The sequence below is a fragment of the Corvus brachyrhynchos genome, unplaced genomic scaffold (genome assembly GCF_000691975.1).
Source record: "Corvus brachyrhynchos isolate BGI_N302 unplaced genomic scaffold, ASM69197v1 scaffold242, whole genome shotgun sequence".
NCBI classification, from domain to species: domain Eukaryota; kingdom Metazoa; phylum Chordata; class Aves; order Passeriformes; family Corvidae; genus Corvus; species Corvus brachyrhynchos.
This window is the reverse complement of record NW_008236636.1, coordinates 460,504-481,249: the sequence shown is the minus strand read 5'-3', so window position 1 is coordinate 481,249 and position 20,746 is coordinate 460,504. Positions and strand designations below refer to the sequence as shown.

Below are 20,746 nucleotides of genomic sequence, written 5' to 3'. Positions count from 1 at the left end.
GGAATTTACCTGGGGAGCTTTCGGTTTAGATCAGAATACACTGCTTAAAGAAACCCTGGAGAACAGATTGACTGGCTTAATTTTTTAAATGGAGATGTCACCTGACCTCCTGTTTATATAGGATTTAGGAAGATAAGATCCTATTCTAAAAGTCCAGAAACAAAACTCGAGCGATTTACTTTTTGCACTACTTCACTCCCTTGAAAAAACCACAGTGGGAACTGAGTAGCTTAGCTTAAAGAGATCATTGTAGAGCAACACATTTCAGAAAAGAACAACTATGGAAAAGGGCTCAGCTTTTATGAGAAATATACTGGTCTTCTGAATATGCTTCATTAAGTAATTTTTTGGCACTCTGTTCTCTTTCTCTCTGTTTTGAACTCTTTACCACAGTGACACCATAAGGTTCCATGACACAATGCCAAGATCTGGTATTTGTCTTGGCTTGCTAGGTTTACTTTACCTACTATGTAAATGTTGCTGTCAATCTCTTACTTTAGTTTGTTTTCATGCTTTCAACAATTTCAACACTGAAACAAATCTGTGCTACCCAGGGTAGCAAGTTTAGATTTTTAAAATGCTAAATGTATCTTAAATTAAATACCTAACATGCATTTATCAATTTCACACATATATAGAGTTACTGGCCCACATGTGGCTATTTAGATGATTTATATTTTCCAGACACTTAACCGTAAATTAAAACATGTATTAGTGTTTGGATGCCCATTCTATAAACCTGCAGTTTTGAAACATAGATCATCAATGATTAAATATTCTGAGATATCATAAGGATAGTGAAAACAAGCTGTTTTCACTATCATTTAATTATATCCTCATCCTTAATTTATGTTAACGTCTGTTTTCTTATTTTCTTCTGTTGTTAAAGAAGTCCAAAAATATTTTAATTCATCTTCATTTTGGATCCCCACAGATTACCAGAAGTTGAAACTTATATGAAGTTCTGTCCTCTAAAATAAATGACAAGGGTTTCATAAAAAAGAACTCCCACAACTTAATGAAAAAAAAAATTCCCCTTATAGTAATGCTCTGCTATAGTGATTTTGCCACATGAGAAATTCAAGGTTCAGGGCTTTTTTAATATTTAGAAAGAAAAGCCAAATGGCATAAGCTATATGAAAACTCAGGTCTTATTTTCCATTAATTGTAGTCATTTTTGTTCTATTTTTTAATGCAGATACTCTGGGGAAATACTGAAATTAAACATTAAACTATGTGATTTTTATTTTCTTAAATTGCGGTATCAGTCATCGTTTCCAAGAGCTGGCGTTTCCCAAAGCACTTGAGTTTTCTTCCAGAGTCCCAACTTCAAGCTCAAATCTCACTCAACATGACCACTCCAGTCACTGATTATCCTTTCAGATGGAACATGTTGAAACTAAGTCTTTACAGTGTAGGTGAAATTCCTCACCACCCAGCACTTTGATGCAAACAGACACCACCTTTTTGTTTGAGGACAGCTCTGGAACCCATCTCCAGGGAGAATTCATTGTCCATCCCTGTCCCAGAACCATGCAGTGCTCCAGAGCCCTAAGTAATCAAAGGGATGTTCTTTAACACTTCCTGCTCTTTTCTTAGACGATTCCATGCTCTTCATGGTGACAGCTGGGAATCCTAGCAGTAAATGCTTAGCTCCCTTCTGCTTTCTGTATATAATATATACCTCAGCTCAAGGCTGTGATTTTCATTAGGAACAACATACCTTTCCTTCTTTTTGAATCGAGGGTGGGAATAAAAATAGTGCAGGGGATGATTCTCCTTACCCAAACCTAGGAACCTGAATAAAAAAAAAGAATTCATTTTTTACACATGTAGATGTTTTACATATTTGACGCATGTACACGTTTTACACAAATTCGTCTTTAAATCAGTGTGGTATTGCACACAATCTTGAGAACTTATTAGTCCTACTGTTTATTTTTTTGACAGCAAAATGGCTGTAATCATGAAAGCTGAACAAGAAGTTCAGGAAACATTTGTTCATGGAGTTTGGAAACCAGTGCGCATAGTAAGATGGATAGCAAAATCACATTATGTGATACTGGAAAGATGATGGAAATATGAAATTTGATAATTGTTTATCTTCAAGACAGCTTATTGTTAAATCAGTTTATAAGAGATGAAATTTCTAAAGACTTCCAGTACTTCTGTCTGAAATATTATGCATGTTTCAATGAAAGCATTATCATCAATAGAAATACATATTTTACAAGTATTATTTAATAAGTTCCAAAGTGTCTTTGAAATTATTTGAATATATGCTCTAATCTGAAATTATTTGAATATATGCTCTAATCACGTGGACCAAATACCACAACAGTCTTGTATGCATTGCCCCACACTAGGACTCAGAGTAAAGACAGATTTTGCATGTCTGATGAAGAACAGAAGACTAAAGTGAGCAAATTCTTTAGTATTAAGCAGCTAGTTAAGTTTTCTGGCAAATAAGTGTGTTAAATTCAACCATTTTAAACAATGTAGGGTTTTTTTCACAAACTTTAAAAAATATTTTTGAGCATCTCGTAACAGTGGATTTAGACACTGTAACTCAAAATATCACCAAAGAGCGCTTTCTTGGGAGAAATGAAAAGCCCCATGATCATTTATATCTTTCCTTATGAGATGAGTTTGCTTTGCCCTCTTTTGTCAGAACAGTAGTACTTTTTCCAAAATAAAGTTTACCTCTTCTTCAGAAGTCAGGTGCATTTGACCAAATCCCTTTGTTTCTATACTGTTATATGGTTCATAAATAATATTTCTCCTCTCATGTATTTCCCCAATTTCTTCACTGCCTTCTTAATTAGACTTTCTTTTCTGCTTTTCTTTAACAATTTCAGATTAAAAAGGTATACTATACCACAGAGGTACTACATAAGAGGGATTATTCTTTAAAAACATTCTAGTAATCAAAACTTGTTAAAAATATTCTGCTACCTGATCTATAGATTAAGAATTCAAATTACAAAGAGGAAGATAATTCACCTCCCAAAATATGTAGAAGGGGTTACACCCACAAAGCATCATGGTTTATAACACTAAAGAGTAGCAATATGTACATTTTCAGATATTTTGGTGCCCACTGAAACCCTCAGCACCTGATAATATATGTATACCTTTATAAATTAATGGAGGGATAAACAAACAAACAAAAAACCCAGCAGATAGAACCTTAAGGGTCCACAAAAGCATGAAACTGAGAGCAACTTAAAGTATCCAAACTGAAATTTTTAAAGCAAAGTGTTCATGTTATTTAGTGGGCACAGCCTTGAGCACATCAATCTCACTTTTGAATTCATTCAAGTTGGGCACTTCAGGCAGGTCACCTCTCTGAGACAACAGATGGGATCCTTCTTGTGGTTCCAGTGTGTGTAGATATGGGCACAGTTACTTCCTGTTTAGCCCACAGTCACAGTCTTATCTCAAAACCCTGGTACAGTGTGATAAAAAGTGTTTAAGCCTCTAAAGATGCTTTTCTTTACATAATGAAGTGATAATTTGCCCTGGTACTTGAACCTGACCTTTCTACCTTCAAGGTGAGGAGTGTCCTAAAGTACAGTTAGCACTCCTTTTCTTTCTCTGTGCTAACTGATGTTGAACTGTTCAGATTAAGTAGAAAAGAGAGTTATTTATGTATGAAAGCCTTAAGGCCTACCAATTAAGTTCTTTTCTTACAGATAGAAAGTTTTTTAACCTAACCTAAGTCTTTTAACTTTTTTAGTCTAAATCTGAAAAAAAAATTCAGAACCAAAATGTCCTCCATGAGCATTCTGTCCACTAGGATGGTAACATGTTTGCCAGTGCTGTCCCACATGGGAGAGTTAGATAGGATGGATCTCTGACTTCACTACTTAGTAAATCACAAGTGTTAGAATGGGAGCAGATTTGCACAAGTCAGCTAAGGTATCGAAAGAAAGATTCCACAGTTTCTGTCTATGGAATCAATATCCAAATGTCAGCTGAGTTAAGAGCCTGTATCATGGGAGTTGGAATTATGGATGGGAACCTGAAACAAATTTTCCACATGAATGTCATGCTAAATTCTTCAGATGTACAACTGGTTATTAAAATTGATATTGTTCCCCATTGGTTGCTAGTATTCCTAGAATCACAGATTCACAGAAATTATAAATAAGTTTGAAGAAACATCTGAAGGTTATTTAGTTCAACCTCCTTCTAAAACTAAGGCTAACTTCAAAGACAAATCTGTCCCTCAGGGCACTGCCCATGCAAGTTATGAAGATTTCTGAGGATGGAGAGTCCACAGCCTCCTTGGGAAATCTGTGCCAGTGCTTTATGAACTCACTGTGAAGAATTTTTTTGTATGCCCAGCTCAAATTTCTCTTTCTGGAACTTTTTCTTTGCCACTGTTCCCTTTGACCATGCCCCCCCGAACTGGACACTTTTTCTATAGCACTCTTTTAGGCAGTGGAAGACTGGACTGAGACATATGGTATATTCAGAGAGGCTAAGGGAAGTACCTTGGCATTACCTGGAAAGAAGAAGGCTGAGGGAAGCTCTCTTAACAGACTTACATCTTAGTGACTCTTCACCAAACTTCACTTTGCTTTTTAATCTCACAATTTCTTCCATCTTCAATCTATGCTTGTTACATCTGTATATGTAACAACTTTTGCTGTTTAGTCCCCAGTTGTCCAAATAAGTTGGTTCATGCTAAACAACTACCTATTTATTGCCTTTCACTAAAGCCAAAGGTTTGCAGTAGAGATAGGACCCTGCCAGGTTCCTTGCTCTAGAAGTACAGCTCTATTCAACAGCTAACTGCTCACTCTTTTCATGATCCATTTGACTATGCTGGATTTATAAAGCAGTAGGGGGCATGAAGGATTTATTATTCCAGTAGTCCAAAAATTATTGTGTCTCTTCCTGTTCCTTCTAGGGAACTTCTGCAATTAACCTAAGATGAAAATTATCTTTTAAATCAGACAATGTTTGTCTACTTGAAAGGTAACTGCATCTTTGCAAATGGCTGTGCAACACATTTGCAGACCAGTTCCTAAAATTCCATGGGTAAGGCTTTTGTCGGTGGCATTTGTATATTGTTGTTGTAATACCTCCTTGTATTTGTAGCAAAGTTTCCTTTTTACATCTGCTTTCCAATTCGTGTCTTTCCTAGAGTTCTTAATTTTTGTGAGTTCTTCCATATGAAACTTCATGTGAAAGTTTTATGACATATTTAACAATTTTGACCTTAAACAAGGAGGAACGTGCTATGGTCCCGTGCCGGCTAGCATGCTGTCGCGGGCACTGAGCAATCTTCTGCCTGCCCCGAGTGAGGATGGACACAGGCCGACCGTGGCGCCGGGGGGCCGGCGAAGCACCTGCTTGGGTTTGCCTTGGCCATCGGTGGCGAGGGCGTGCAAAGAGGCAGGAAAAAAGCAGAGGGACTTCCTCGTGGGGGAAGGGGTTTATTGGGGAGCAAAATCCACAGAGAAAAGACCAGGGAGTCGTGTACTCCCACGATCAGGGCGTGGAAAACACACAGTAACCAATGGAACATCAGCCAGGGGGTGTTACCGAGGTGGGGAGAAGGAATTACAGCAAAGGGGAGAAGGGGTAGGTTGGGAGGAGTAACAAGGACCAATTAACAACCGAAGGACATAGAACTCTCTGGAAATACAACCAAATATGAGAAATAAGGGGAGGGGAGGGCTGCGGCCCATGGTAAGGCACGGATTTATGTATTTTTCACAGCCTTATGAATGTTCAGGGCTTTTGGGCTGGGGCAGCACCAAACCAATGGACCTTTGGGTCCACTTGATCCGGCTGACCCTGGCTTTGGCCATGGTTCACTGCAACAGGAACACATATTGTAAGTAAATTGTATAGCTATACTATAGGTTGCATAGTATGTTGTTCTAGATTCAGGCTAATTTACCCATTCCACTGTCTCCATGCTACTGCAGCTGAGTTATCTGTTCACATTGCCTGCTTTTAAGTAACAAGTTTGCACCTGTACACATAGACATTTCATAGTATGACCAGGTTAGGTGGAAACAGGGATGTGTGCATCATGTTTTTCAGTTTCCAGAATACTGAGGGCTTTATAACCGAGGTCTATCACTTTCCTTCCCAGGAAGGGCAGAAATTGCAAGTTATAGTGACTCGGTTTCCAAGGCATTAGCTCTGCTAAGTATTCCCCAACATCTAAATTTCTGCATAGTGTCTAGAAAATCATTTATGTTGCTTCCATAAAATGAGAGCTAAGGAACACGTATACTGTTGCCTGTTTCTGGAACATATGTAGAGATGGCAAACTTAAGCAGTCTCTATAGTGATTTAGAACACTTCATTAGTGCAAAAGCAGAAACCTGAGCTTTTGTGCCTCATAATATGAAAAAAGAAATATAGTGGCCCATCTCTCCTTTAGCATGTACTTTTTTTTCATAAATAACAAGACAAGCAAGTTGTGCGATGTCATATCTCCCCAACTAACCATGAATGTCTGAACCACAGAAAAGAGATGTTCAAGATAAAAATGTACTGCCAAATGCCATTTTCTTTTACTTGGCTGAGTGCTCATTGCAAGCTGTAAAGGTTCCCTAGTTTCTGAGGGAGGTCATTGGTACTGTTTGCTATTTTGACAGAGGGCTCCCCTCTATTTTATCCCTTGAACAGAACATCAGAATGCTTTGTAGACATCTGTGAATGCTGTCTTTGCAACATAAGTGTATGTAGAAAATATCCTCAACAAGTTCTAATCTATCATGAAGTGGACTGTTCTCAGTCTCACTGTTAATACCTTTTCATTTTGCATAAAAGTTATTGGTTTGCTGAAACAAGCTGAAAAGAAGAACACACTTCTGTTGTGTTGTTAGATCACAGCAATCAGGAGACAAATCTCATTAACAGTTTGTGCTCTAGGAGTCTTAGTGTATAGTTAATTTTTCTATGAAGGGAACAATTGGGTCAAAAGCTCCCTGGAAATGGTTAAATACCATATCCTGTACATTTTTCTTTTCTTTGGGGAGTTTTGCATGCACTTCCTTCTTCTTTTTCTATGTTATAATGCCTAGGTGCTATTCCACAGTGATTCGCACTCTGATGTGTTCCAAAAGCCCCAGATTTAGATTTCATTCTTCTATGAAAATTCTAGCCTACGTGTAACAAATTTTATTGTCAGTTCTTCCTGTATGTGGGTAAAAAGCAGAAACATTTGTGAATTTCAAAATGAAAAAAGCAAGGAGGGAAATACTTCTATTGTTTTCTGAATCTCTCCTTTTGTTTTAGTCCCAGGTTTCTTTGTGAATTGTTTTGATTTTGGACATCTGGAATTGGCAACGTGTCAACTAAATGGTTTGGTGTGAACTGGTTTGGGGTTTTTTTCAGAGGTGATAGCTTCTGCTTTTGCTATAGAAACTAGCAAAGTTTCTGTTTGAGTGTTTAGTAGTTGAAAAGGAAATAGTACCCGTGGGATGATCTGTGCTTGCAAGCAAGCCACTTACAGCTCTCAGTTACTAACACATTTATTTTAGTGTGTTCCAGGATGCTGACAATATTTGGACTATTTATTGTTGGGTAGAATATACTACCATGTCTTTACCATGTGTAGCTGCATTTTACTCACCACCTGTGGTTTCTGAGAGATTCCACTGTTCTTTTGACTATACTGAAGCATTAATTTTCACGTTTGCATAGTGCCATGATTCCCATCCTGCAAACTTCATAAGGCTTCGATTTACTGGCCAACACAAATGTAGTGGTGCATGTTAAATTATGTTTACAAACATATTGAAACTTCAAAGTAGAGAAAACAGTTTATTTAACCTTACAATAAATTTTAATAATAATAGAATAGCTTAGATTTTCTTGTCTTAACCTGATTTTTTTTTTTCATTTTATAATAGAAAGAAACATAGTTGACAATGATATGGACAAAAGAACACTATTTGATATGTTTTATTCTCTACAGTCTCGTTAAAAGTAGCATGCAAGTAATTGAATAAAAATATTTGTATATATGATTTATTTTGAAATAACAATTATACCAGCAATGAATAAAAATCTTACCAAGAAAGTTAAATGAAAGTATGACAAAAAGAAGAGTAAACAATTTTTAACCTGATTTTTTTTTCCTTATCTTTCACATATTCCATTAATTTAAGAAAGTCATAGGCTCTGAACAGATATTTTCATAAATTTTAAATTGTTCGAGGATTGTGAAATCATTTGTAATGGGTAACAATATATAAAAGGCACGATAATTAGGAAAGATGGACAGGAATCTTGTATTTACACAGGCCAGCTCATACTGCTCAGTATAACCCATGATGAAGCCCACCTGACTTCTCTGTGAGTCTGGAACCTGCTGGCATGTATTGCATGCATGGATATAGATTTTTATGAAGTTGAATCTTTTTCATCAGCTCACCTAGCCAGATGAAGGCATATTTTGCACCAGATTTGGTAATTCTTGTGCTTTCTAAATAGAGCCATTTGTAAAAAAATATGCACACGTTCCTTTAAGGTTGCCAAGTGCATGCTAAATATTAACAAACAGAATGGATAATAGGCAGATTGACACTTGCTTTAAGGCATATCCTAATTTTAAAGCACTATCATGGTGTTTTATTCTTGTAGTTACTCCCCCTGGAAGGGAACTGGATGATCCCAGGTATCTCACTCCAGTGAAATCTCAGCAGCCACCCGGAGGCAGTTGTACATCTCCTGTGGCAGGTCAGCCCGAGTGAGGTTGTTTCCATCCAGGCGCAAATGTGTGATCTTGGAATAGGTCATTGGTCCAACTACCTTACAGAAGCTGCTCAATGGGAACTCTGAAGCAAAGGGAATAGAAATAAGAGGAGAGAATAATTAGGAAAAATAGGACAAAATCATTATTTTTCTGTTCTTTTTGATTTCAGTTGGAAATTGTGACCTTAATTCATTATACTATTTTCAGTATTTTGCATTTACATTGATGTAAATCCCCATAAGTTTATTGGAACTTGAGGGACTTGTGTTGGGAGAGGTTCTTTCCACTAGTTGTGAGAGGTTCAAAATTTCAAGACTGAGTTTTTCAAATGCCATTTGCTCCCAGTACAAATTTGACTTTTAGACTTCAGATTTTATATAGAGGTCTAATCTGGCATTTAGATAAAAGGAAAAATCAGTCTCCAGTAAAACTGGAGATGCAGAGGGAGGAATCAGTCATGTTGGGTACATTACAATGGAAGGGTAAAGCTGTTATGTAAGATATTGAAGGAAGTAAAAAGTTTATGAAGAAATTGAAAGCATGATACAGTCTTACCCTAAAGAACAGGCAGTCTAATGGGTGTCTGTGTATCTTGTATGTATTTTATTTGAGCCATTTTGATTTACCTGTTTCAAAAAAAAATTCGGGTTGGAGAAGAGTTTTGCTTTTAAATCGTGCAGCTGAACCTTTCCACATCAGGATTAGAAGGTAAGTATAAATGCAAAAAATGCTTATAAAAATATTTATATGTGTTGTAATTTATATTTCATGATTTATGTGGTCTCTATTCTGTTGAGGTATTATTTGGTTCACATAATACCAGACAGATCTTGAACGGAAATCTGTCTTGTATCCTATGATCAGTATTAACTGTAAGCTAGAAATTACGTGAATCACTGAAATTCTCTGCTCAGTGTGCAGAGAGCATATATACCCATTATATAGACCTCTTACATGCAGAGAAGATCTACCCTCATGAGAGAATGTATGTGAATAAATCTGATGTCCCCTGCATACCACATTGTGTAATTTTTCAAAGAGGGTCTTCATTCCCACCTGTGTTTCCTTTGGGTCAGAGAGAGGATTAGTCTATTGAAAAGCTCCATAACTACTAAAGAAGCAGTCTGAGAGACTTCTTCAGAACACTGAAATCAGATGAATTCACACAGAAGATACTTTAAAAGTTTAAAGGGACTCCTTCAATGAACTCATGCATCTCATAATTTCTGAGACATCAAGTTAGTATTAGAATCAAATGCCATTTGTTTTACCAATCATAAATCACCTTATGTATCTTTTCAATCTGGCTACTTAACTCATCTAAGAAAATGTGATCAAATTGTAGTACCAAAGGAAGTGGAGGAAGTACCTTTCAAACCTCTTCATTAACTTTTGGATTAACATTCTTCTAATCGGATTCTTCCAGAACTTGCATTACAATAATTTTCTATCACTGATGAAACATGGCTTTTGTAAACTAAGTATAAAAGTACAGGCAGCTCTTTAGAGCAAAAGAGCTTAGGTAATTTTTGGACAGATATATGATGTTAAGAGTGGGTAATGACTCATGTATCTTCCACAAAATAATTTATTTTGAGAGGGGTTAAGGAAATATAATTCAAAAGGCAGATCTTGATCAGCAGTTTGATTAAAGCAAATCAAAGCAATTTCCTAGATTTTGTGTAGTGTGCAGCCTTGTTTTGGAAGGGTGAGAGATGAACGGCATCCTTTGGGCAGCCCATGTTGTAATATAGTAAAATTTTATGACTTCAGACCAATTCTGATACTCTTCTGGTTCAGAATGTACCAGCAGAAACAAACTAATGATTCTTGTGCATTAAGATCATAAAATCCTAGATGTTTATAGGATTATGTCTGTGTGGAATTTTGCTGAGTGAAAACATAAATTCCTGAGATTTTAACTCATTTTCTTGGGGTATAGGCTATACCATTGACTATTTAGTTCCAGTTTTCTTCAGATAACTTGGGTTTAATTTGTAAAATTTAAAATAAGCATGAATTCTAATATTGATTTCTTCCATTGTCTTGTCATTCAAGAATGACATGGTAAGTATAGTTTTGCTGACTAAAAACATTTAAAAACTTTATAAATTTAAATTTTAGGGGTTTTTTTTCCATATTGTTACTTTTGAGCATAAATTCTAACATTTGGTTGCAAAAGAAGATATGCTTATACAAGATGGATAGATGGTTAACTACTCAAAGGATGTAAACCTCATACATGTAAACCACAAAATTTAACTGTGTTACCAAAATTCTGATCTGTGCTGTCTGTTTATGAGACTAAAACCACTTGGGAAGTGGATGGAGATCTTGTCCTCTCAGAAGTCAAATGAACTCTGTCAGGGACCTCAGTATGATTTTGCTCCAGTATTTGGTCCACACCATTTGAATGTGGGTGTTAATTTTTTATACTCCTCATATAATTGTCAGTTGTTAAAAGCATATTAAAAAATGTTTCATTTTAATGGAAGTCTCCACTAGCAGAAAATAAGTGAGTTTTGTGAGTGCACTTGATGAGCTGTTACCTGTATAAACTATATGAGGAACTGCAATCCATGAGACTAGAACACTAGTGGTATAAAATATCTCAGTAGTTTACCTCCTCTTTTGTTACACTTATTAATGTTGCAGGTGAAAAACTGTCTTCCTGAATTTATAAAATTCAGGTTCAGAGGCAGTGTACCTGGAAATTTTCCCAAATATTTTCCCAATGCAGAGTTCTTGCATAAGCTGGATACTGAGAGAATAAGAAGTGTTGGATAAAAATTGGGTTTTCATCTTACAGTACAGTGGGCAGTCCTAACAGGATTTGAAGTTCTGTAGTCATAATTCTTGGTCTGTTGTCCAGTAATTGCATGTGAAACAATTCTAGACTGGTCATGTTAAAAAAATCCTTTGGGAATTGCTAGAGCAAACCAGATAAAAGACCATAAAGCACCTCCACAAGTCTGATTAGAATAAGCACAGTTATGGTGTATTTCTTGATCCAGTCAATGGACTGGAGCAGAATATATAGTCTCTTAACTGTCTTCTGGAACGTTTTCATATTTCCCCTTTTATACTCCATTTGCATGGTGTAATCCCATTACTTCCTGGGGTTTTGTGTGGAAGCAGTAATTTTCTCCTTAATCCCTTACAAATACAAATGATATATGGAGAAGTCCATCTTTGGACCCTCTTCTTGTTTCACTGAATCTCTTTGATCCTAGCATTTTTTTTCCATCCTGCAGAGTTTCTTTTTGGCTTGAGGGAGATATAGCAAGTTAAGAACTCTGGAGAAGTATCTTTATGTTAGGTCTCAGTATAATAAAAACTTCAAACTAAGTAAGCATAATCTGAAAGATTATACCTTTTGTGTATTTTAGGACAAATTATCATTACTCCTTATACAGAAGACTCTCACTGCATATGTGTACCATGAGGCCACTGTATGGAAAGGAAGATGACCTTGTTTACAGTCATCCTTACACAAATTACTGGTAAATTATAATAATTTATTAAACAAAGAAACTGGTCATTGTTTTGAGGCTAAATACTCAGAGATCAACCAACTCAATTTTCCGAAAGACTAAGCACTCACAGCTGTAGGTCAGATGTCATGAATGGTGAAAATCAAAGGCCTTGACTGCCCTATATATGGTACTTCATTAAACTGTAATGGTTATTTCTAATTAATTTTGATCTCACATTGTCAATCAGCATCTTAGGGAACTGTATATTATGCCTGTGAAATTAGATGAGAAAATTGGTTATTGAAGTCTGCTAGATTTTATGGTAAGGAAAAAACCCAGTAAATCATAATCATAATCTTGCATCAGTCCATACAGCAGCAATGACAGTATAGCAGTAGCAGGTGAACACCCACTCCCCACACCATCCCCCTGGAAATGCAGCTTTCCATGAAAAGCTAAAATTGTTGTCATAGTTCCTGACTCTGAAGTCCTTGGAAAAGTGAATAGCAGCCAAGCTTGGTACCTGGGTAGGTTGCAGAAGGCTCGGATCATTCTAAGGAGGGAAAAGTGCCTCATATATCTCATGAGAAATTAAAAATCATCATGGTTAGCTATTTTAGGAGTGGCAGAGTATCTGGTAGAGTTCCACAGGTTGCTGTACATAGGGCCTTAGGTGGGATGCATTAACTCATTGCTTCCCCTCATCAAAACAAGGAACTGAGATGCACGAGAAAAAAAAAACGCTGAGAAAAATGAGACATAGTAAATACAAAACATTTCAAAATGTCTTGCTCTTAAACCTTGATGGATACAAGAAGGCAAACAGAAGGGAGGATTTTGTGGTTTACTTTCTGTCAACCAGCAAGATTATATAAATCCTCCTGCAGAAACACTGTTGTGACACATCTCTCTCTCCATCAGGGATTACCATTGACAGAGGTGCAGCTGGAGAGCTTCTGGCATGGTGGTGAGGCCTCTCCAGCTCTGCAACAGCTCCTTGTCAGCCCAGGAATGGGACAGCCTTGTAAAGGCCCCGTCTCAGCAGAAACCTCTGTGGTCTCATGCAAGGTGCGGCATTTCTTGACTTCAGAAGGAACATTTTTCAAATCATAAGTGAATGGAGACAAGCTTGCCACCTTATCATATGATGTGGGAAATGGGAATGAAAAGAAAGAACAGGGGCAGCTCTTTGGATTTCAAGACAGGTTTGGAGGGATACTGCATGAGACAAGGGAGGAAAGAAACAAATGCAGTTGCTTTGATGTGTATTTTTCACTGAGTCTTGTGCCTGCTACCTTATGAGTTTGTTGTCATCTCCCTTTCTCCTCCCTCCAGCACTTTGACTACCAGCTCCTGTAAGGTTACCATAGTCAGATCCTCACCTGACATCTCTCTCTTTTTGTTGTCTTAAGAATTCTGAACATCTTTTGCACTGATCAAACATTTCACAGGTATTTTTTCCTGAATTATATAAGACAACTCCATTGGCTTCTATATGGTTACTCCAATTTAGATGAGATGAGAGTTTGAGCAGTAATATCCACATTAGTATGAAACCAGAAGTTTCTCTCTTTAAGTATATATTGAGTGGCTGTTAGGTTCATGTTCTTTTAACATGAATGTGGACAGCTGTCAGGTAAATGTCAGTGTGCTAACAGTCTAGCAAGTACTATTTTTTCAGACTGGTTCATCTATCATTTCAGATGCTTGCATTGAGCATCATTATCTAGTCTGTGGTAAACATTAATGAATACGTGTAAATTTAACTCACTGTTAATTTTGTTGACTTGGAGGTAGAAGTTTTCCAGATTCTCACTGACAGTTGGAATGCTCTTCAGCTGATTGAAGGAGAGATCCAGCTCAACCAGTGATGTGATGTTGAAGACATTACCTGGTATTCCAGAATCTGTTAATTTATTGTGGGATAAACGTAAATATTGCAGGGCTTTAAAACCTTGGAAGTACTCATCGGGAACATTGGAAATCTGGTTATTATCAAAATACAGCATGAGCAAAGAGTGAGGCAGTCCTGTTGGTAGCTTTGTAAGTTGATTGAAGCTTAAGTCAAGATATAAAAGTGAATTCAGGCCTTTAAAAGCCCCAGAAATAGAATCTGCTTTCAGCTGGTTGTTCTGGAGGTGAATGACAGTCAGATTCATCAGTCCTTCAAGTGCACCAGGATTGACTTTTGTGATCTTGTTGTGACTTAACTGCAGATCATCTAGAGTTTTGGGGAGTGGTCCAACAGCTTCAGTCAAATTGTTGTAGTTAATGTGAAGTTTCTTCAGGTTCTTTAGTTTAGAGAAGACTCTTCCCTTAATTTTTGAATTTTCCAAATGGTTGTGATCTAGGATAAGCCACTGTAGGTCTGTTACATTGTCAAACGTGTTTTCTTCAATTCCCTCAATCATATTGTTTCGAAGATAAAGGTATTTTATTCCACTTGGTACAATTGGAATGGTTTTCAGCTTAAGATTGTCACAATACATGGCAGTAGGGTAGCTTAAAGGACAATTACATTCTGGGGCACAGACTGCTGCGGATGGCCCAAAAGGATCATAACCATAATCATCTCCAGGACCGTAGTCATACTGGCAAAAAATGCCACTTATCAACAGCAGAAAGACAGGTAGGGAGTTTAAAGTCATCTTTCTAATGTGTCTTGTTCCTGTATGGTGAAAGGGAATAGACAAGATATTACTTTAATTTTTTATCTCTTTCAGCAATATTTGAAATTTTACCACATAAGGATTATCATTAAAAAACCAATTAGGCTTCCTATTTAAAGTTTTTAGTTCAGAAAAAAATATTAGGTTGTTAGTATTACATTGTTACTCCTATAAACTTACTGCCCATGTCTTGTATAACCTTTCTTTGTAATGCAAAATTGCTGGCCATTCTGCTGTTGTAGGTAGACCTTTCTTTATATCTTTCTGCACTCATTCATTAAGTTACAAGAAAGATGATGAAGCACAAGGTTTTTAAACTTGGCACAGAAGTTTTCAGTTTTGCTGAAGGCCATGTTCAGAGGCAGTTCAGCCATTTAAATTCTATCAAGCATTCCTAATGTGCTGAATTGTCTCATATCTAAACATGTGGCTATTTGACCTAAGTTAGAAAGAGACAGAGAAGTTAAAACTGAGGGTAATGTTCTGATGCATTGTGTGTTGTTAAGCTGTATGTAGCTTGAAACACCTTTTACTCATGGATTGTGTTCTGTAAAGCATGGTCTACTAAGGTTCATAGCCACCTAAAGAAAAAAACCTAATAGAAATATAAAGCATATTATGTTTAACACGCCAAACAACCAGTATTGCATATGTGTGCAGTGGATCTGAAATGGCTGAATCTGACAGTGGATCTGAAATGACTGAATTTCACATAGTGAAAATCTTCTTGCAAATCCTCTATACAACAAATGTGTTGGTTATATTGTATGCCCATTCTAAATCAATTGAGCAATAAAACACTGGCTTCACGTAGTTAGTCTTTCGGTTCACATACAGCAAAAGGACACCCCTAGGTGTCCTTGGGGTTATTTGTGATTCAGTATGACTGGTGTCACTTAACTTTTTAAGGCCATACCTTTCTCATCAGATACTCCACAGGATGTCAATTAATCTGTGAAGACTAGTATCTTGTTTAAACCTCTTACTGGCTAGATAGATGTTCTGCTGGAAAAGTAGGTCTACAGTCAATAAAGTCAGTAAGCTTATTTTGATTTTCACCAGTAAGAGACAAGGCTCCAAGTACTCAACTACTGTTCAGACAATGAGAGGATTAAGAAAATCCTTAAAACCATTTTTTTTCTCAAGTAGTTTCAGAAAGAATGTGAAGCCCGTAAACAGACCACAAGACATTGATCTCAGATCTGGGCAATCTTCCAGCAGAGTAAGTTAGTCTTGCTATTGGAATTGTTACACAGAGGACTTAAAGTGCAGGGCCATAGCTACAAAGTTTTCCCTAATTCTGAATGTCTTTGCTTCTATTGATTGATAAAAGCCACATCACATTCTAGTGAGGTAACAATCTCATTTAAAGTACCTGTAGGCAGGGCCTATTTATCTCATTCAGTACAGCACAAAGGATTTTTAAAAAATGTTCTTATGCTACCTCCATTCAATAAACCACAAAGTCTCGCTGCTAGATATTAAGCTGCTGTTCCCTGAAAAAGGCATCTGATTACATAGTATCTCTATGGTGTTGGTCCTATCATATTTACCTAAATACAAACCCAAGGACAATTATTGAAATATTAGTTGTCAGTGTAATTTTCTTTGTCTGTCTTTCATTACTGCATGAGAACATGCAACATGAGCATGAGCTCAACCCTCAGTCCCCTGCTGGTGTGAATAAGTACATCTCGTCTGAAAGCAAAGACTGCAGTAACACAATTAATCTCAAAGTCCGGTCCTACTTAGGTACTAAACATTAAAGAGAGGAAATCAAGTGCTTCTATATTCAAAGTACAAAAAGAGTGTAATGAACTTCTTGGACTACACTCTTTGGCTTTAAAGTGGCATTTTTTTTACACACGTCCTTAATTTTATAGTTTTAAAATAACATAGACATTTTAAATTCAAATTCTATTGTTCTTCTAGTTTCAAATTATATTTGTAATGCTAAGTTTCATTATTGATATAATAGTCTGACAATCTTTTAAATAGTGTACAAAGTCTAGCTGCACTGCAGAACCCTGGAAGTAATTAAAATGTTAGATAACAAGTGTTTTGAATTAATTTATCGACAATGTTTTAGAATATATGTGACAGCTCTGTAGTTCGAGGGCATATAGGTATGCATGTGACATAAAATACCAAAGTAAATATCTGATGTATTTAACTTGTTTTATTCATACATTTCTCATTCAGGTATCTGAATGTTCTCTGTCAGAAGTGTAAAAGGTTAATAGATCATGCTTGTTTGTCGCACTGAACTACATGAATCCAAGAGATAAAATCAGAATATATTCTTAGACGTTTATCTTACAACATAAACATGCTTTAACTAATTGCCTATGCCTGTTCTAAGCAGTTGTGTTGCAAAATACCTGTGAAAATATTTGTGAAGTTACTCAGGCAACTTGCCAAAACATACTAAAGGTAAGCCCTCGATTTTGGAAAAATGCTTGCTACATTAGAGTAGACATACTATTCAAACTATGTTTGACCTTGTCTATATTTCCTTAATTACAAAGTTATTGTGAAACAAAATAAATACAAAATTAACAGTCAATCAACCTTAATTCTGTAGCTAAACTTCTTATACAGTTTGCAGAAGATTATATTTTTAAAAGTTTCACTAGTATATTAAAAATGTGCTTTAAAATTAATTAGAAAATTTAAAATACCTACTGTTTCCCTCTCATTGTTTATGTGATTAATTATTTAAATATAAGGATACCTTGTCTTTTTGTAGAATGAAGCAAAATGATTTAACAAATGGGATTTACGGAGCTCTCACTAATACTATGAATGAAAAAGTAAACAGTGAGTACTCTGACAAGCTTCTTTGTACTGTATATCAAATCTTTTTTGGAAGTAGAACAAAACAGACTGTAAAAAATTGCAACACTGATGTACAAAATATGTGAAGTTGTTTTAAGGAAACTGAGAAAGCGAATCAACTAAGCAACTGTTGATTTGTGCTCAATTTACAAATTGGCAAACTTATCCTGTCATGTTTTCACGTTCCCATTGCAGCTACATTTAAACAGCTGAACATTACCGTTAAAACATGCAGCAGCACTTACCTTACTGCCTTGAAGCTGCTTTCCTTAATTCCCAGAGCAGATGCAATAAGAGACTGTATCAACCAATATATGCTCTAAACAGTGTCAGGAGGTAAAAGTCTGCCAGATCCTCTGTGTTACAAGAGGGAAAAAAAAGCCCTAGTCACGCTGTTCTCTGAAGCTGCTATGTCATCATGGTGATCTTGTGGTGTGGCATGTACAAAAATGCAGCTCTCTAATGAACTGCAGGTGGATACCATATTTCGTACAAGGACAACCCATCTGTTCCTCCTGTGGAATCAGAGAATGATATTTCACAAACCTGAGAAAGTTTAAGAGCCATAGGTTTATACAAGAATTTTTTTGTATTTTAGAGGGAAACATGTTAGATTTTAAAACAAATTGCAAGCAGGCTTTTGTTTTCCAACTTATTTTATACTGCTAGACATGAGCTAACACATAGCACTCAGACCTCAATGCTGCTGTTCTTCTTCAGCCAAGTGACTCATTCATTTTTCTGTCTTTTTCTTTAACTATCTTATGACCACAGTAAAATATCCTTAATAAAAACTTTAGCCTAAGGATCAGATTCAAATATTATCTTTGAATCATACCCTTTTCCACATTACATACTGACTTCAAAGATTACATACTTGAGTTCAAAGATTCTTCTGCAAATCATTGGAATTGATTTGGTCTGGAGATTTTCTTTGGTGGTTGAATGTATGTTTGTTTAATAAAAACACAGGAATGGGTTTTCAGCAGTTTCTGTAAACTCACTTCATACATTTGTTCATTTTTGCATTTACAACTTTCTCCTGCTTTTCAGAGTCTGGAACTACTCAGCTTTATGTTGTCTGTTTCTTATTCCATGGATGTAGTTCAAGAATGCATCTTAAGGTTTGGATGAGATGTTACTTTCACCCAGCAATGTCGAAAAATAAAGCATTAAGAAAGTAACTGTTTAAAGTGTATCTGAATGCTTCCATAAGAACCTTCCCTTATCTCTAAATGAGGATATCTTCCTCTTAATGAGAGGTATCTTTTTTTCACAGATTTGGGTTGGGACAAATGTCAAATGTGCATCTAGAAAGCATGCAAAAGCCATTAAGCGTCTTGTGTGTTTAATTGCATTTGACTGTTACTCTTGGGGGTAGAAATTCAGGGATTTTGTCCATTTTCAACTTACTGTCTTTATGAAAAGTCATGGTACAGAATGTGTCTGGGCTGGAGAACCCTAACAGTTTCCTGAAGAGGAGGCTGGATATGATCTTCTCCCAAAATCTGCTGCTGATGCCTGTCAGTTTCCACAGCAGTGAAGGTTACTGGGAGCAGGGAAAAGCCAGTGCCCTTCACTAAGAACAGGAAAGACACCAAACAATTCCAGACCTCTGTGCTTCTGCAATGCCCCAATTAGCAAACAAATGTGCTCAACACAGAGTGCCATGTACCAGTGCAGCCCACAGGGAGTGAATGTTATGCTTTTGGATGTTCTGAGATCATGCCTGTCTCCGTGGTGTGGGAGAACCATTCACACACTGGGAAACATGTTGGTGACAGATCATAACTACATTACTACTTGAATGGTGCCAAGATGAATGTGAAGCAGTGGGATTACAATAGTGAATTAATCTAAGTGAGAAACTGCATGGTATCAGAAATGTAGAAGTGGACAAAGCTGCTGTTGTTCTGCGTGTGAACAAATGGAGACCAGATGGAGTTTCTTATGTACAGAATGATATTTATCTGAAAACTACTTCATTAACTTTAGTTGACTAAGGAAACCTAAACTGTGACTTGACTACAAATGTAGCAACAAGCAGGAGCACTCAGCAAGAGCTCAGTTGGAATAAAAAAGTATATTTCATACAGAAAGAGATAACCTTTAAAGTAATACCAAGGTTTTCTCTGTGGAAGAACATATATCAAGGTGAGGAATGGAGCATAACTTTTGTAAAGAGAATTTTAAAAATTGTGGAAAAGACAGTAATGCTTTCTCTACGGATTTTTTTTTTTGAAGGACAAGCCCAATATTATGATAAATTAATACATATTTTGAACTCTCAGTAGCAGGTATAGTTTTGCTTTTGCAGTACAAATAGAATTGTACATTGGCTGCGAGTACAGGATAATCCAGGCTTAGTATATTTTTGGCACAGCTGTATTTATGAACCAGTTTTTCTGTACATCCAGTATACATCCTTTTTCTCATTCTGATAACAGAAATACAAAACATGCATATCTTTATAATTTACAAATCTTATTAAGCAAACTGATGTTATTTTGCAATTAACATATGGTAAAATCTTGGGTCACATAAAGTTCAGCTCAGACTTGTTCATTCATATAGTTCCTGTCTTGCTGACTGTTTTAAATTAGCTATGGAAATTGCACAGTCAAGATGAAGTATCGCATGCCTTCCAAAGTTAAGATATAAACCAATAGATTTTCCTCCCTTTTTAATAGGATTTTTACCATCTCTCTACTCTGTTATTTAATACTGTTCCTTTGGCATCATTTTTATGCTTTTCCCAATCTTACTGTTCTGACTCATGAAGCTCTCACCTCATAAGCCTCTGTTTGGGAGAGCAGGTAGGTACTACAGCCCAGCAAATGAAGGTATTGTTGCTTCTGCATCAAAGGGTGGGAGTATGGTTGGGTGATTTCTTTTTTTCTGGCCCTATTTTGTGTTCTGTGTAGGGATTCTTTTGGTAGCTTCAGAAGATTTGGTAGATTCAGAAGTCATGAAACAGCATGTGAATGAAGTCTAGCTAATTTCCAAGGAATACACAAAATAATATGTAAATT

At 36.4% G+C, this 20,746-nt stretch overlaps 1 protein-coding gene across 1 annotated transcript; it reads right to left on the bottom strand.

Moving 5' to 3' along the window:
* Nucleotides 1-7,784: 7,784 nt before the first annotated feature.
* LUM (lumican) lies at nt 7,785-18,254 on the bottom strand. Its single transcript, XM_017726671.1, has 3 exons — nt 17,960-18,254; nt 13,979-14,875; nt 7,785-8,813 (listed from the first exon to the last, which is right to left on the bottom strand). The coding sequence occupies exons 2-3, from the start codon at nt 14,853-14,855 to the stop codon at nt 8,659-8,661; spliced, it is 1,032 nt and encodes a 343-aa protein (XP_017582160.1). The 5' UTR covers nt 14,856-14,875; nt 17,960-18,254; the 3' UTR covers nt 7,785-8,658.
* Nucleotides 18,255-20,746: the final 2,492 nt, after the last annotated feature.